The sequence below is a fragment of the Nymphalis io genome, chromosome 2, assembly GCF_905147045.1.
Source record: "Nymphalis io chromosome 2, ilAglIoxx1.1, whole genome shotgun sequence".
Classification (NCBI taxonomy): Eukaryota; Metazoa; Arthropoda; class Insecta; order Lepidoptera; family Nymphalidae; genus Nymphalis; species Nymphalis io.
Genome location: NC_065889.1, coordinates 11,951,029 through 11,968,014, shown reverse-complemented (window position 1 = coordinate 11,968,014; position 16,986 = coordinate 11,951,029). Strand labels below are relative to the sequence as shown.

Genomic DNA, 16,986 nt, shown 5'->3' with positions numbered 1-16,986 from the left:
TATCAATGTGTTAGAGTGTTTTTGTTTTGTATGCTAATACTTACTTATTAGTATTTAGCTTAAACTTAGCTTTTATGAATAATATTTTTTTTATTTATTATTTTATTTAATTTATTTATCAGTGAAATATTTTTATATTTGTTTTATATAATGTATCCAAGGTTTTATAATTTCCTGTGAACTACTTTAATATAATAATGTATATATTTGATATATATATATATACATATACAAACCTAATTATAATTGCCAAATTAAGTTTTAATCAATCTATAAAAATACAATACATTCAAATTTGATCACATAATATTTGTTACGTTTTGAAATATGCAAAAATCACAAAGCATAATGCACACTACACACGTTTGCTGTTATCTGTATCACACGTGATGGCTTTTTTCTTTGACGAACTTGTCAAGGATTCACGTGTTAAGCTGTGTCTCCATAAACTAATTGGCAACTTTTGTGTTTTCAACATGTTCCTTTAATTTTTTTAAAGTTTTTAGTAAATATTGATAATGATAATTGAAAAAAGTTGCAAACACAGAAATGGCCAGTTATTTTAGTGGAAACGCACAATTAGTATCACTATAATCGTCTATACGTTCATAGGAATGCAGTAAGATACGAAAAGGGGGTCGGACGAATGCCATACTGAATGCTGCGATGTATATGTCTAAGGTATGCAGCTGTCGTCACTACGGATGCGTACACGCTTGTCTAACAGCTTGAAATGCGATAAATTTGGGGATATAGGAGAAAAAATGTAGAATTATTAGAGATCATTGTCATCAATAATAATTTAGATGGTTCGATAGAATTTCTTGTCTCATTTAAGGCAATTGAATTATATATTTCTGTGACGCCATAATATGTCTACATTTTTTTTATTTTACTTTTGTAACAGTATAAAAATTTTTGGTTACAGGTAAAGCCAGTCTTCATGATTGCTAAGCTAATAATATTTTTGTATTTGATGGTGGTTAGGTTAACATATTCTTAATTTGAACTCATTCATCCATAGGAAACATTTTTTCTTTATTAATGTTTTTTTTTTTACATTTTTGTTCGATTGAAAAGTATTGATTTGGCTCCATTTTGCATTAGACCTTATTAACACACCGTACCTTAGTAGATGAATGTTTGTAGTATGCTGGCGTATGATACGTAATAAATGAATCGTCTAATATCATAGTCCTTTTTTGCTTATTATAAATTAATCGCGGTTCATTATATGTAATAACAGCATGTATTGCCTAAATTATTATCAAACAGAAATTTTTAGATTAGTTGGTTTTGGCATTGTAAAGCTTGTTTGTAGCAGCTTTTGTTATAATTTTTTCATGGGCGTAACTAGCAATGGGCATAGATTTGGAGATTAAAGTGGTATTATAATAATGAAAAGTGAATTAATTAATTACTTCGGGGTCTACCGTAAACATTTAAACTAAACATTTTTAAACGATCAAGAACTTTGTTATTAATTATTTCGGCTTACATACATATGTACATACGTTAGCTTTCAAGTAATACTGGATATTTTTTGGATCTCATCTTTATTCGAACTGACGCTTCGATATGACGTCACCGAAACCGTCATCCTGAAACATGTTGAACACATCCCTTTATAAATAACGCAAGCGAATCCGAAATAGATAATGTAATAATATTAACACAGTGTGGATGGAGTAGGAGGATTTGAATTTGAGCTTAATATGTTTTTGTGGAGTTAGTATTCGGGTACATCCCTGTATAGCTATGCTCACGTTTATGCTAAAATCGTACCTAATATATATTGTATGTATTTGTATTCAGTTAAGTTAACGCATTGTGACCGAATGTACTAAAGGTTATTTTTACGTATATTTCAAATTTGATTATTTGATATTTTAAATTTGATTAATGCTCAAATACTTTAATGCATCGGTGGAATGGCAAAAGTGATTAAGAGAAGACTTTCCCAGCAGAATTTATTAAAAGGCTGATATTTATTTGAGTATTTGGTCCAATGCGTTAAATTTTTACAATTTTTTAATTGCATATGGAGTGGTGGCTGTCGTTGAAAAAAGGGGAATATGTAGAGGGTTATTGTATAATAATTACTATCAAATAACATAACATCGCCCTGCAGTAAAGCCTCATAAAGATTTTTCTGGTAGGCAGAAAATGTTCAATCGCGTTATCTACAACAAACAGACGAGCATTCTAATATGCCATTTGTTCATGATCTAAACCACGGAATACGTCAATGAATTATATTTGGAGAACTAGTTATATGTGGGCATTTACTCTGTAAAACAAATTCGATTCACACAGCAGAACTCGATCGTGAAATATCAAAAAGTATGCGATATTGATTAATAACTATTATAATATTTAAATGATATACGCATCAAAATAGCGTACGTTAGTTTGCGACATTTCAAGAGTGAGATGCTATGATAGTTTTAAATAATAACAATACCCAAGTAAATCGAAGTACAGCCAACACTGGCGTTGGTTGTACTTCGATTTACATAGTACAATTATTTTTTCATCAAAACATTTCTCCCGTAAAATTTCGTTGGATGCGAGCTTTTTTGCTACAGGGCGATGATAGGTACGTATCGTAGTATTCGAAGCTGTCATATCACATTAGTGACAGATAAAAATCTAAAAATATTAGTGACAAATACATTTTTTTTTTCAAATGAATAATAAACTTATTGTTCAAGACATATATTTATTGTTATCTTCTCGATAAATTCATTTATAATGTCTATTAATTTTCCACATGCATGATATTGTGTCTAAAATTTTGACTTATTATAAGGACAATTTAATTTTTCAATATTGTTCTAATTATAAATACATAATTTGCATTAATAATATCCTATATATATCTTCCATTGCTATGTTGAGCCTCAATATTAAAAAAAAACATATAATATTAACATTCCATATTCATATATTAAATAATTAAATACAAAAAAAGTTATGTTGGAAATACTTCATAATTTAAATAAATATTCCAGTTTTCAGCGCTAAAAGATGTGCACGAGAAGACCAACAGTCTACTAGACAAAATTGACGAATGTTGGGATAGTGTCATGTCGAAGATAAGAGTCGATCCCGCGCTGTTCCCAGAGCGAAAGCATCGTTTGACCGCAATATATTCAAAGGATAAGGAATACTTGTAAGTGCAGTTGTTTGTTAATTTTTGTCTTTTTTTTTTTTATATATAAGCTAGCGCTTGTTATCACACCTGACGGAAAGTGATGATACAGTCTAAGATGGAGCGCGCTTGCCTAGAAGATGCCTATTCACTCTAGACTTGAAGGTACCCATATTGTAGGTGATGGGAAAAACGGTGGTCGGGAGGGTATTCCAGATCTTAGCGGTGCGTATCAGAAACGAGGAAGCAAATCGTTTCGTACGTGTCTTAGATACATCAACGGGTGCAGATCTTTACGATGCCTCGCAGTTCTATGGTAAAAAGGTGACAGAGGAACCGAATTAAATAGTTCCTGGGCACGCTCTCCGAAATATATTCTGTAAAAAATCTTTAAATATCACATTATTTGTTCATAATGCTATCGTAGTTCAAAAAATGATAACAATTAATATTAAAAGTAATTTTTATCGATTTCTGGTAAAATTACGCGCACAATGAAATTTGGCAACTCCTTTCTTTGTCGCACTTCCAAATAATGGAATTCCTTATCAACTCACATGTTCCCTTCCTCTTACAACCCGGGTTCCTTCAAACGAGGCGTGAAGAGGCATCTTGCGGGCCGGCTGGTGGGGACGGCTAGTACAGAACATTCTTCCCGACTGTACTGGCCGTCGTCGCGTTTGGACTCTACTATAACTTACCATCAGGTGGAGTAGAGTCATTTGCCATCACGGCGCATATAAAAAAAATAGAATTTTGAAGACTTAAAGGCCATGTGTATAAAGTGGAAACAAATAATAACTCGACATTACGTTTCTAAACGTCCATACCCATCATAAATTGAAAGTGAAATTTACTTCATAATCAATTTTCTTACTAATTTAATTAAATAGTTACTTTTCCTACACTTTATATTAATGTAACCTAAAATTAAACTCTGTTCAGGTTAGTAGATTTCTCCATTTGTTGGTGTGATGCTGTTACTGACTGTTTGTTCTGAACTGCAATCGTATTTATTTCGCAGATTCGATACATCAGTGGAATGCTTCTGGACGCCTTCGATCAGGTCTCGCATAGTCCAGTTTATCCTGGACCGCAAGAAGTTCTCTGAAACGGGCAATGACGATTTCGCCTTCGGGATAACCAGACTAATCGCCAATAATACGTATAGCGCCGCATATCCCTTGCATGATGTAAGGGAAACACATAATATTTGCAACTTTAATTTTATAGTTTTTTTTTTTTTCTTTTAGTGTTGCCATTGCCATGTATTTTCCTTTTTCAGTTTTTAAATTATAATTAATATTATCTATTCGTTCATATTACTTTATATTAAATATTCAAACTATACATTAATAGTTTTGTTAAGAGGTGAATAGCTTGAATATTATAAATTCTAATATTTTTTTTTGATTTGTGCATGTTACGTACAGGGTGATCTGAAAACGCCAGGCTCAATGCGTCATCTCCTGTACACGGAATGGGCGAGCGTTTCGAAATGTATAAAGTATCAACCCTTGGATTATGTGAAGGATTATTTTGGCGTGAAAATTGGTAATACTCCATAATATTTTCCTCATTAAATTGAGTATATTTTTATTATAACAATTTAACTTATACTTTTTTTCAATTTAAATATATTTTTAATGTGACATATCTATTGGCGGCTCTTGGGAGTAAGACCGACTCGTATGCCTTCACGATAGACGACATGACACTCTCCAACGCCGCTCTATTTCTTTGCATTTGCGAGGCGCGTATACTATAGACTTCATCGTTTGACTTCATTTGTTTGTTTTTATTTAGTATCCATATTTATATATTGGGTGTTTTTAATTATAATCTATTTCAATAACCATCATCTACTGGTGGTAGAGCTTTGTGCAATCTCGTCTGGCTAGGTACCACCCACTCATCAGATATTCTACCGCAAAACAGCAGTAATTGGTTGTGTTCCGGTTTGTAGGGTGAGTGAGCCAGTGTAATTACAGGCACAAGGGACATAACATCTTAGTTCCCAAGGTTGGTGGCGCATTGGTGATGTAAGCGATGGTTAACATTTTCTTATAATGCCATTGTCTAAGGGCGTTGGTGACCACTTACCATTAGGTGGCCCATATGCTCGTCCGCCTTCCTATTCTATAAAAAAAAAAACAATTTCAATGTTCCTCATCCGTTGGTCGTCCCATGACCGCCAAGATTTGGTATCAATTTATGTACCCTAATAGTGAATTTAAATCTGAAACATTTGTATGGTCTGCAATAAAATTTTACGTGTATTTTTTTATGTTGTTATCGTATTTTTAATATGTCGTCATTGTTATTATTTTCAGGATTATATTTTGCATGGCTCGGTTTCTATACGCACATGTTAATACCCGCGTCTCTGGTTGGTCTTATATGCGTCTTATACTCTGCTGCTACCGTTTACTCCAACAAGCCGAGGTATATAATATAATTGTATACATGTATTTTTTTTTTATTCACAATAAGTTATATTTTTGTTAATTGCTTAATTGAGGTGAATATTTTTGGTAACTCCTAATCCCCATCTAAGCGTAATTTTATGTTTGTAAGTAATTAATATGGAATATTTTTTATTATATTATAATTTTTTGTTCAGCCTTCTTGTTTAATTTAATTGCTAAATTAAATTATTTTTGAATGATTAGAATTATTAAAAAAAAAACGTAGTGGTAGCTCTATATTAAAATTAAAATTGTAAAATTGCCCGTGAGAGTCTTTATTTGTTTAAAGAATATTTTGTTTTCGTTTTTGAGTAACTGCGCATATATGTACCGTCTAATGTGTTAAATGTACAATTACATTAAATATATATAAGAAGTCATTACAAGGCAGTTCTACTATTGAACTATATAGATTTATATACTATTGAAATATAGTTATTATTTATATTAGTTCCGGAGTCAGAGATCCACCAATAGTGCTGCTAATGTTATAAAACTCTAGAGTTAGATAATACTACAAACAAATTTTGTACATGTATCTTTTGGGTGTGTAAATAAATTATTATTATCCTAGATGTTGATTTTTTGTTGCATAGCGTTCAAAGCTAGGGTCAGATAATTGTTAACTTTATTTTAGTGAAGAAGTATGCAACTACAACTCTACGATAAAGATGTGCCCGCAATGCGACTACTACTGCGACTTCTGGGACCTGAAGACGACGTGCTTACAGTCACGGATAACGTATCTGTTCGATAATCCCACCACTGTTTTCTTTGCTATCTTCATGAGCTTTTGGGGTGAGTGCTTAAAATATTCCAGATTATTAATTATTTTTATTTCGAAGCCGAGATGGCCCAGTGGTAAGAATGCGTGAATCTTAAGCTATGATCTTGGGTTCAAACCCGGGCAAGCACCACTGAATTTTTATGCGCTTAATTTGTGATTATAATTCATCTCGTGTCTAATTTCACTGAAATTCTGCCACATGTGTATTCCACCAACCCGCACTGAGGCAGCGTTGTGGAATAAGCTCCAAAAAAGGGAGAGGAGGCCTTTAGCCCAGCAGTGAGACATTCACAGGCTGTTACGGTATTTCGAAACATATGTATGTTTTAAATAGACAGCTGGATGGGCAAATGGGCTATCTGGTGGTAGTATTGTCGATGCATCCCATCAACCTTGGGAACTAAGACATTGAGTTGTACTTATACTTGTGATTACACTAGATCTCTCATAATTAATGTACCGTTTTAAGTTTTATTCTAAAAAAACTGGAGGAACTCGGTCGCTCTGTGAATATTTTTCTACGTTTGTAATCAGCTTATTATTTTATTATTTATACACATATTCTCTGAGTTTGGCTGAAGCTCTGGATATTAAAAACGTATTATGTTAATTATCCCCCAGCGGCATGTTTCCTGGAGCTGTGGAAGCGCTACTCGGCGGAGATGACGCACCGCTGGGACCTCACGGGCTTCGACGTGTACGAGGAGCACCCGCGCCCGCAGTACCTCGCGCGCCTCGCGCACGTCAAGCGCACGCAGGTACGGCCGCTACCCGGAAGGGTAAAGCATTCACTTAGCCCAGCAGTGGGATATTAACAGGCTGTTACTGTATATAAATTTTGGATTTTTTGGTAGTAGGTTTGTTTGGTTACGACTCGCTAATCACTAATTAAGAGTATATTCAGTAACAGCCTGTTAATGTCCCACTGCTGGGCTAAGGCCTCCTCTCCCTTTTGAGGAGAAGGTTTGAAGCTTATTCCACCACGCTGCTCCAATGCGGGTTGGTAGAATACACATGTGGCATAATTTCAATGAAATTAGACACATGCAGGTTTCCTCACGATGTTTTCCTTCACCGTCAAACACGAGATGAATTATAAACACAAATTAACCACATGAAAATTCAGTGGTGCTTGCCCGGGTTGAACCCACGATCATCGGTTAAGATTCACGCGTTCTAACCACAAGGCCATCTCGGCTTCTATATAAGAGTATAAATCACATTAAAATAACGATAATATCTCTCTATTGTTGTATTATTATTAAAAATAAATAATAGGTTAAGGTAAATTAACGTACAGGGCATGTTGACGTACTTCGTATTAATAACAAGTTGATAGTAATAACAATGGTGTATAATTGCTAAAATGATATGTCTCAACTCCATTGTTCGAAATGAATATAATATTACATGAGATTTCCTCAATTACGAAGCAGATACGAGTAATACGAGCGACATTATTCTAATAATAACTCGTAAGGATTAGAATTTTTTTTATATGAATAATATGCGATGCGATAAGCGAACCACAACAATGAATTCAATGGTCTTGATTTATTTCTTATGTCATTGAAGGAATTGAAATGTAAAATAAAATGTCACCTATATTGTTACTTTAAATAGAATTTGATTTTGTATATATATATTTTTTACTAAATTATTATATTAATCGTTACTAATACTTCAATCGAGCCGTGATGGCCCTGTGGTAAGAACGCGTGAATCTTAACCGATGATCGTGGGTTCAAACCCGGGCAAGCACCACTGAATTTTCATGTGCTTAATTTGTGATTATAATTCATCTCGTGCTTTACGGTGAAGGAAAACATCGTGAGGAAACCTGCATGTGTCTAATTTCACTGAAATTCTGCCACATGCGAATTCTACCAACCCGCATTGGAGCAGCGTGGTGGAATAAGCTCCAAACCTTCTCCTCAAAAAGAGGAGAGGAGGCCTTTAGCCCAGCAGTGGGACATTCACAGGCTGTTACGGATTACGGATTACGGTTCATACTTCGTCGAATTTTAAATATATATTTTTTATTTTTATTTGTTATAATTCTCTTATGTATTTTGATTTAATTATTTGTGAAGACTTAAGTGGTATATGATGTTTTCTTAATGTGATAAATATTTGTACATGTTATAACTGTTTATCTTCCTAGATTAAATAAATAAATAAATAAATTAATATCGAGCTCAATTTACATTCGTAATACGCCATATATGTCAAGGTGTTCTGCTTCATGCACTTATTTCAATTACTTGTATTATATGTAATTGCTGAGTGCTTCAATAGTAAAATTTAATTATGAAAAAATGTACATTCCTTTCATGTTTAAATATGAAATATCACGTGATATTTGTTATTAGCTTTTATCGATATACAGTGAAAATTAAATAGTACAATAATCACTGATTCATTTCTAATTTTTTTAAATGTAAATATGGTTGCTATTACTTGTCGCGAATTTTTATGTAGATTTTACTAATACATAAATCTTTCGTACAAAAATATTGGGATATTTGTTATGATTTTGACAGATTTCTATCAAAATATTGGTCAACTTATAAAAATACTTGATAGCCTAACTGCGCCCTGGTCAGTAGGTAAACTAAAATAATGTGAAAGGTCAATATTAATTGGATCATTAGGTTATGGGTGTGTCCAGAATAAAAAAAAAACTCGCCTACTTATAATATACTACTGCATACCAATCAGTTTTTCTAATATGTAAAACTAGCAAGAGCTTGTCGCGTTAATATATAGTTGTGCATTTTTAGCACGACACGTTTAAGTAATTTATCTCTATTTAGAAACACCAAGAGTGCTAAAATTATTGGCTCCGATTGGATCGATTGACGAAGGTGCTGATTTGGGCAATGTAGTAAAGTCCAATAAATGAATCGCAAAAATAGTCCATAGCGAGCAATACGTGACGTGCGCGTGCCCGCAGCTGAACGTGGTGACGGGCGAGCGCGAGCCCATGGTGCCGTTCTGGCGCATGCGGCTGCCGGCCGCGCTCATGTCGTTCAGCGTGGTGGCGCTGCTCATCCTGCTGGCGCTGGCCACGGTGCTGGGCGTGGTGCTCTACCGCATGTCGCTGCTGGGGGCCAACTTCCTGCGCCAGCAGGACAACGTGCTCATCACCTACAGCCCCATCATGTTCACGACGGCCACGGCCGCCTCCATCAATCTCGTCTTCATCTGTATATTCAATTATGTGAGTATTGAATTCGATTGTGACAATGATTGAATCAAAGGCTTGAATGTTAAATATATACTTATATTCATATTTGAGCGATTCATTTCTAATTTTTTTTTATTTTAATAGATCTACCAGTTCCTCGCGGAATGGCTGACCGAGAAGGAGCTCCTTCGAACTCAAACGGAATTCGACGACTCGTTAACCCTTAAAATATATCTACTTCAATTCGTCAACTACTACGCCTCTATCTTTTACATCGCTTTCTTCAAGGGCAAGTTCGTGGGCCGACCTGGGGACTATGTTAGATTTTTTGGTCATAGACAAGAGGAGGTAAGTCAATAGTCGCTTTAAAACGCGAATAATATCAATAAAGTATCTTAATTTGAATAGAGCTAAAACATTTTAAATCACGATAATTTATAACCATGTTTCGTCTTGAAACATTAGTTCTATACCGTTCGTATTGTGTGACTGAAACGGGTTATAGTTTTTTCAAATCTGTGTAGGGGCGACTCATCTTATCTTTTGCCAAATGAGAAATAATTTTGTATTTTTGTGATTTGAATGAATTGATTAATGAGCCATTGTATTTACATTCTCAAGAAAATCAACAAGAGGATTGTAATCGACCAGAACCATGACAATGTACATTAACTTGGCCAATTTTCTCGTATATTTTTCTTCTATAAAAAAGGGAGATAGCAGTTTGATACTTATCTACTTATTGATTTTACTTGTATATTAAAAGTTGAGTATATTTTCTAGTGTTCTCCTGGAGGCTGTCTCCTAGAACTGTCGATTCAGCTGGCCATCATCATGATTGGAAAGCAGTTCATTAACACCGTCGTGGAGATGATGATGCCTTACGTGCTAAAATGGTGGAATATTCTTCGGGCTATTGGGAGGAAGAAGAGGTAAGTTATGTCATATGATTATCAATTTATTTTCTTTGATTATGAAACTTTGTGTTACATAAAAAAATAATCATTTTATTATTATAAATTCAAATCGATTTGTTATTGTATTACCTTGTATCGCTCAGTTAGAGCGTTGGCGACAAATATTTAATAATGCTTTAAGTTTGTTTAATATTTCAAATCGTGATCGAAATAGGTCGGAAGGAAATTTTCACTAGATGTAACATAAAATAAGTTGACGATAAGCCTTTTTTTCGCTGAAAAAACTTGCTTAAGCGTTTCCCCCACGTGAAACCACCAAAATAAGAGTCACGCTTACCCCCTGGTAAGCGTGACTCTTACTTTGGTGGGCGTCACGGGATCGCTTTGATGATAACTGCACTAAATATATGTGTATAAATTTTAACTGTTATCTATACGGAAACATGAGCTAAATCTTCGTGAGTGAACTCTTTCATAGATTCCTTACCGGCATTATAGATTAAATTATTATTAATGAATGTATTGCAGGATAAAGAGTCCGCTGCAGTGGGTGAAGGATTTCAAACTAGTCGATTTCGGGAACATGGGATTATTTCCGGAGTACCTGGAAATGGGTGAGCTAACAATAAACCTAAGTGAATTACACAGAGCATCGTATTTGACAGCGTTTTGGCTCGTAGTTGTAACAATATTCCATGTCCTTGGGTATTTACATTTTAAAAAAAAAGACTAAATAAAATAAACGAGTGAATTAAAGATGAGAGAATTAAACTGACATGTCACGCGACGCAGTGCTGCAGTACGGGTTCGTGACGATCTTCGTGGCGGCGTTCCCGCTGGCGCCGCTGTTCGCGCTCATCAACAACGTGCTGGAGATGCGTCTGGACGCCAAGAAGTTCCTGACGTGCTACCGCCGGCCCGTGCCGCAGCGCGTCAGCGACATCGGCGTGTGGTACCGCATCCTCGACTCCATCGGGAAGCTCAGCATCATCACCAACGTGAGCGCTGCAGGCAGCATAGCCATGGCATCAAATGTCATAGCGTAGTTTTGACGCATTATCGTTTTCATTTTTTTATATTATAGGAAGTCGGACGACATTGGCAATGTTAGAAATGTTAACCATCGCTTACATCGCCAATGCGCCACCAACCTTGGGAACTAAAATGATTATGTCCCGTGTGCTTGTAATTACACTGGCTCACTCACCCTTCAAACCGAAACACGACACTTAGTACTAGTTTTGCGGTAAATCTGATGAGTGGGAGGTATCTACCCAGACGAGCTTGCACAAAGCCCGCCCACCAGTAAACCGTACATCTTAATTTCAAAAGTGGCGCACTCTAGGTCTGTCCTAGTACTGCTTATTCGAATAGTAATGGTTGCTCTTTCACAAAACAAAAAAAAAAAACAAAACAAAACACTTGTTGTAAAATTATTTTTATAAAATATATTGTATCGTTTTCAAGAAATAACACATTAATTGTTGTTGATAACATATTATCCTATTGCTAAATATTCTTTTATCATACCGACAAAGCTTATATCATTGAATATAATGAATACATAAGTATTATAATATACTTTTTAAAATGAACACTTACGAAATATAAGTTAACTATAGTATGACCGCTTTGATGTCCTCGCTGCTCTGTACAGGGGTACGGGGGTATGACGACTAAGGGGGCTGAGGGGTGCGTGCGGGGGGTGCATTTTTGACACAATTCATTGCATTCGCAACGCGGTTAAGTCACCGCCGCTCGCACCTTGTACCTCGCAGACGAGAACTCATTAAAATGAACATACTATAAACACCAGTAACAGTAACAGCCTGTGAATGTCCCATTCCTGGGCTAAGGCCTCTTCTCCTTTTTTGAGGAGAAGGTTTGGGGCTTATTCCACCACACTGCTCCAATGCGGGTTGGTGGAATACACATGTGGTAGAATTGCAGTGAAATTTGACACATGCAGGTTTCCTCACGATGTTTTCCTTCACCGTAAAGCACGAGAATAATTATAATCACAAATTAAGCACATGAAAATTCAGTGGTGCTTGCCCGGGTTTGAACCCACGATCATCGGTTAAGATTCAAGCGTTCTTGCCACTGGCCCATCTCGGCTCATAAACACCAACACCGACTAAACACAACTGACGTATCTTATCTTATATATAGTTTGTTATATGTAACTCCGCCCCATTATCAGGCCACCATAACATCTTAATGCAGTGCCATACTAGTTAGTATGCGTTAGTTCCGCTTCATGTTGGGTTCCTTCTTATATTTAGCGAAAAATACAACTATCAAAAATATGAAAGGTATAAAACTTATTAAATAATTTTAATTTATTTCAGGGTTTCATAATAGCCTTCACATCGGAATTCATACCTCGTTTAGTTTATCAGTTCACGAACGGTTCTATGGACCAATATGTCAATCATACATTGACCGATTTCAAAATATCCGTGCTGGGGAATTTAACGAAATCAACGTACAACGAAACTATGTGCAGGTAAATTTGTGCCTTTGTGTGATTACAATTAGGGCCATATTTGTTTAACTTAGTCGTAACTAAATAAGTTTTGCGCAATATTTGTCCGTCTTACTATTTAGTCTTGCCATCCTATATCATTTTGAATAAATCATTTTCTTTTAAAAAAGTGAAACTTACAAATGGGGGCACTATTTTTTTAATTACAACTACACACAAATATTGGAAACTAATGATTTATTTAAACGCCTTTAAAAGAGATTTTCTTTTAAATCATCGTAAAACAGTTAATAATTAATTTTGTTAAATTTAATTAAACGTTTCTTTCAGTTATCCTGGCTACTGGCACTATAAGGACGGAGATGATTACGAGCATACGAACTGGTACTGGCACGTGATGGGAGCCAGGTTGGCGTTTGTCGTTGTTTTCGAGGTAAACTTATTATCCATTCAACGTGATTTCTTCAACAGGTATCTTATAGGCAAGCGTGCTACATCCTAGACCGTTTCGATGCTTAACATCAGGCAAGTCAACGGTCAAACGCTGGCCTATTAATTGTAAAAAAAATATCTTTGTAACGATGGATTTGGTCGTTAGTTAATTGTAAATTGACGTACACATGCTCAATATATTTTATAGTAACAGCCTGTTAATGTCTCACTGCTGGGCTAAGGCCTCCTCTTCCTCTTGAGGAGAAGGTTTGGAGCTTATTCCACCACGCTGCTCCAATGCGGGTTGGTAGAATACACATGTGGCATAATTTATATGAAATTAGACACATGCAGGTTTTCTCACGATGTTTTCCTTCACCGTTAAGCACGAGATGAATTATTAACACAAATTAAGCACATGAAAATTCAGTGGTGCTTGCCCGGGTTTGAACCCACGATCATCGGTTAAGATTCACGCGTTCTACTATTAGGCCATCTCCAAATTACTTCAATTACATATTATATTTTACCGATTCTTTAATTCTCTAAAAAGGTCAAGAATTGACCCTGAAAAACCCTGACTTAAATTAAACCCCCGGAAATCTTTTCGCGTTTATATGAGTTCTCTGAATTTGATTGTTCAGGTGCGAAATCAAAAGATCGAGTGTGGGGTCTCTTATGCTTTCATGAAGTAGCTTGACCAGTGTTTCGTGTTGCACTCAGTGAAATGCCTTTCATAAATCACAAAGTTTTCCTAAAGTATCCTGTGACTCCTCCTTAGGCAACAATTATTCTTTCCAAACTCAAATGTTATACATTTGTAATGTACTCGTAAAACCGAATTGCTCATTAGCAACTAGTGTGTGTGAAATTGTACTAATATTAACATTAAAAAAAAATAACTTTCAGCAGATAATGCTTTTCCAAGTCATTTCCGATGCATTTTTAATTCTTAAGTTTAACGACTCTCTCTGGAATACACTGGTTTGAATATTTAAGTAAAGATTGAACACTAATATAGTTTAACAATAAAAAGTTTGTTCGGAAGTTCTGCTACCAGAAAGTTCGTGCAACTCTTGTCGCACAATGATGAAATGTTACCCCGCGCCGGGGTCGGTCCGCAGAACGTGGTGGCGCTGGTGATGATAGTGGTGCGCTGGGCGATCCCGGACATGTCGGGCGAGCTGCGCGACCGCATCCGGCGCGAGGCCTACGTCATCAACAGCTTCATCATGGAGGAGACGCGCGCGCGCTCGCTGGCGCGCCGCTCGCCGCCAGGTGCCGCCGCCCGCATGCCGCCCCGCGCACGGTACGCACGCGCGCTTGCCGCCCGCCGTTCACTGCGGGGGGGGGGGTCCCATTCGATTTATTATCTGATTCTGTATAATTAAAATTTTACATGACAGTGGGAAATAAAAATAATTTAAATTTGCAGTGAACCGCGGTCGTCCCGGACTGTGTTGTGTTTGTCCTGATACACTGACGAGAATGACTACTATATTAGATTTGATTTTGAATTTTAATATAATGCGTGTGTTTTTCTCCCGAGTGTGATGACTAATAAAAATTTTAGAATTGAGTACTAAAAATTTTACATTGTAGAAAAGAAAATATCAAATGCTCGGTTTGGATTCAAGCTGGTTAACGAGGAAGCGCTTAGACTGGATTTTCTGTAACATATATTCCCATTTTTAGCACCAATTGCATAAATACAGACTATATTAATAGTCTTTTAATTTAAAAAATGCAGTAATTATTTTTTTCTTTGGGCTTATCTCGTTGATTTAAAACAGTGTTGAAAAGTGCAATGAAAATATTTTGGGTGCGGGAAAAAATGAAGAGAAGCGTCGTAGTGACAATAACGCTTGGCAGTAAATATTCGATGCTGGCGAATATACCAGCGTACGTATGAGGGGTTAGCTTACAACGCTCAAATAGTACAGCACTTCAGTCAGTGTATTATACATTACCAATGCAGTCTAGAATAGGAAAGAACATCAAACGAATACAAGAATAAAATATAAGGCTTATATATCGATTATAAAAACCATTTTTTACTGGATTTAAATAATCATGAAATATATTATATATAATTTGTCATAGTTCAAATTAAGAAAGAGATAGCAGATAATAATTTAATGCTATTTCGATTTTCATTGTCAAAGGCGAACAGTCACGTGTCGAAATTTAATAATGTAATAAATAATGTTTATATAACATTATGGTTATATAGTTGCGTTGGTAAGCTAGTAAATAAGACGTGACATAAAAATTGCTTTATCTTAATTAGGTAAGCGATTTAATCGTTCGTGAGACTTTCTTAATTGAATTCGTACAAGTAATTTTGGTATAAAAAATATTATTCTTGGTATTGTTGATGTTCTCGCCTCATATCGACTAAAGCCAGCTTCCAAACCTAACATAGTGGATATATGTGAACGCAAGTTCGATGCAGGTTCGAGTGACTCGAACGAATTAGTTGTGAGTTATTCTGATGATATTATCATTAAGAGCATGCGATAATGATTAATTTCAAGTAATTATTATTAAAACTAATATAGAGAAAAAAATATTGCATGTACTAAACTTTGGAAGGTTGTGGAGTTATTGTGATAATGTTAACTTTAATCTTGTCCTTGGTATAACTCGTAACACATGATGTCATTTTTATATTAACAATTTGAAATATATTATAAACATATATATTTATAGCTCGTAAATGGCCCCATGCTATGCAAATCTTATAAAAAAGCTTTTGGAGTTTATTATAAACACAAATTAATTTTGTATCGATAATTTTATTATTATGAAGTTACTTTTTCAATAATTATGTACTTCAAATATTTTTTTGATGTGGTAACATAGTTTTCTACGTTAATACTGTTATATAGATATAAAAAAAAATAGTAACATTTTGACGAACGAGAAAACGTTGTTTATTAAATTAATTGATATACTTAGAAATTCTAGAATTCTAACTGGATTATAAATCGATTACATTTTTCTATATTTAATCGATATTTCCATAAAAATAATAAAGGTTATTGCATTTTGGTTGAACGTCACAACATCACTAACCAATAACAAAGTTTGGATGCATCGTAAACACATTTAAACTACATTATACAAGTACTTATATGGGGGATAATCATATAAGTAATTATATGATGTGCACAAACAGACACACTACACACTTGAACATTTTTATTTTCTATTTGTTTTTCGTTTTGAAACAATTATTCCGATTTTTTGGTAGTTAAATAAAAATTGCAATCGCAAAGTGAAGCTTGACACGTTTAAATTGGCATTCTAGTAAACATTAGAGCTTCAAATCAGTAGTTAGGCTGACGCTTCACGCTATTGAAAAATGTATTTAATTAGTTTTATATTTAGAAGCTGGATGTTGTATGTTTGATTGTAACAAGTTCGAAATACAATAATTACTAAAACATTTTTTTTATTTTTAATAAGTGTTCTTAAATTCAATTCAATTTTGAACCTTATAAAGTAAAGATAAAAATAATCTATTGCAATAAATAAAAAATGTTCG

General features: G+C 34.9%; 1 protein-coding gene across 7 annotated transcripts in view; it reads left to right on the top strand.

The window, feature by feature from the left end:
* LOC126776392 (anoctamin-1-like) overlaps positions 1-16,986 on the top strand; it is a 36,243-nt gene that overhangs the window by 15,734 nt on the left and 3,523 nt on the right. For 5 of the 7 annotated variants that reach the window (XM_050498906.1, XM_050498889.1, XM_050498941.1 and 2 more), the window contains 15 exons: positions 613-681; positions 3,015-3,175; positions 4,179-4,347; positions 4,588-4,708; positions 5,488-5,599; positions 6,260-6,420; positions 7,031-7,167; positions 9,366-9,632; positions 9,744-9,947; positions 10,383-10,531; positions 11,045-11,130; positions 11,309-11,514; positions 12,868-13,025; positions 13,335-13,437; positions 14,561-14,714. In XM_050498906.1, the coding sequence (XP_050354863.1) occupies positions 613-681; positions 3,015-3,175; positions 4,179-4,347; positions 4,588-4,708; positions 5,488-5,599; positions 6,260-6,420; positions 7,031-7,167; positions 9,366-9,632; positions 9,744-9,947; positions 10,383-10,531; positions 11,045-11,130; positions 11,309-11,514; positions 12,868-13,025; positions 13,335-13,437; positions 14,561-14,714 (2,257 nt within the window). Of the gene's footprint in view, positions 1-612; positions 682-3,014; positions 3,176-4,178; positions 4,348-4,587; positions 4,709-5,487; positions 5,600-6,259; positions 6,421-7,030; positions 7,168-9,365; positions 9,633-9,743; positions 9,948-10,382; positions 10,532-11,044; positions 11,131-11,308; positions 11,515-12,867; positions 13,026-13,334; positions 13,438-14,560; positions 14,746-16,986 lie in introns of all 7 variants that reach the window. The other 2 variants (XM_050498915.1, XM_050498897.1) reach the window with 2 other exon arrangements.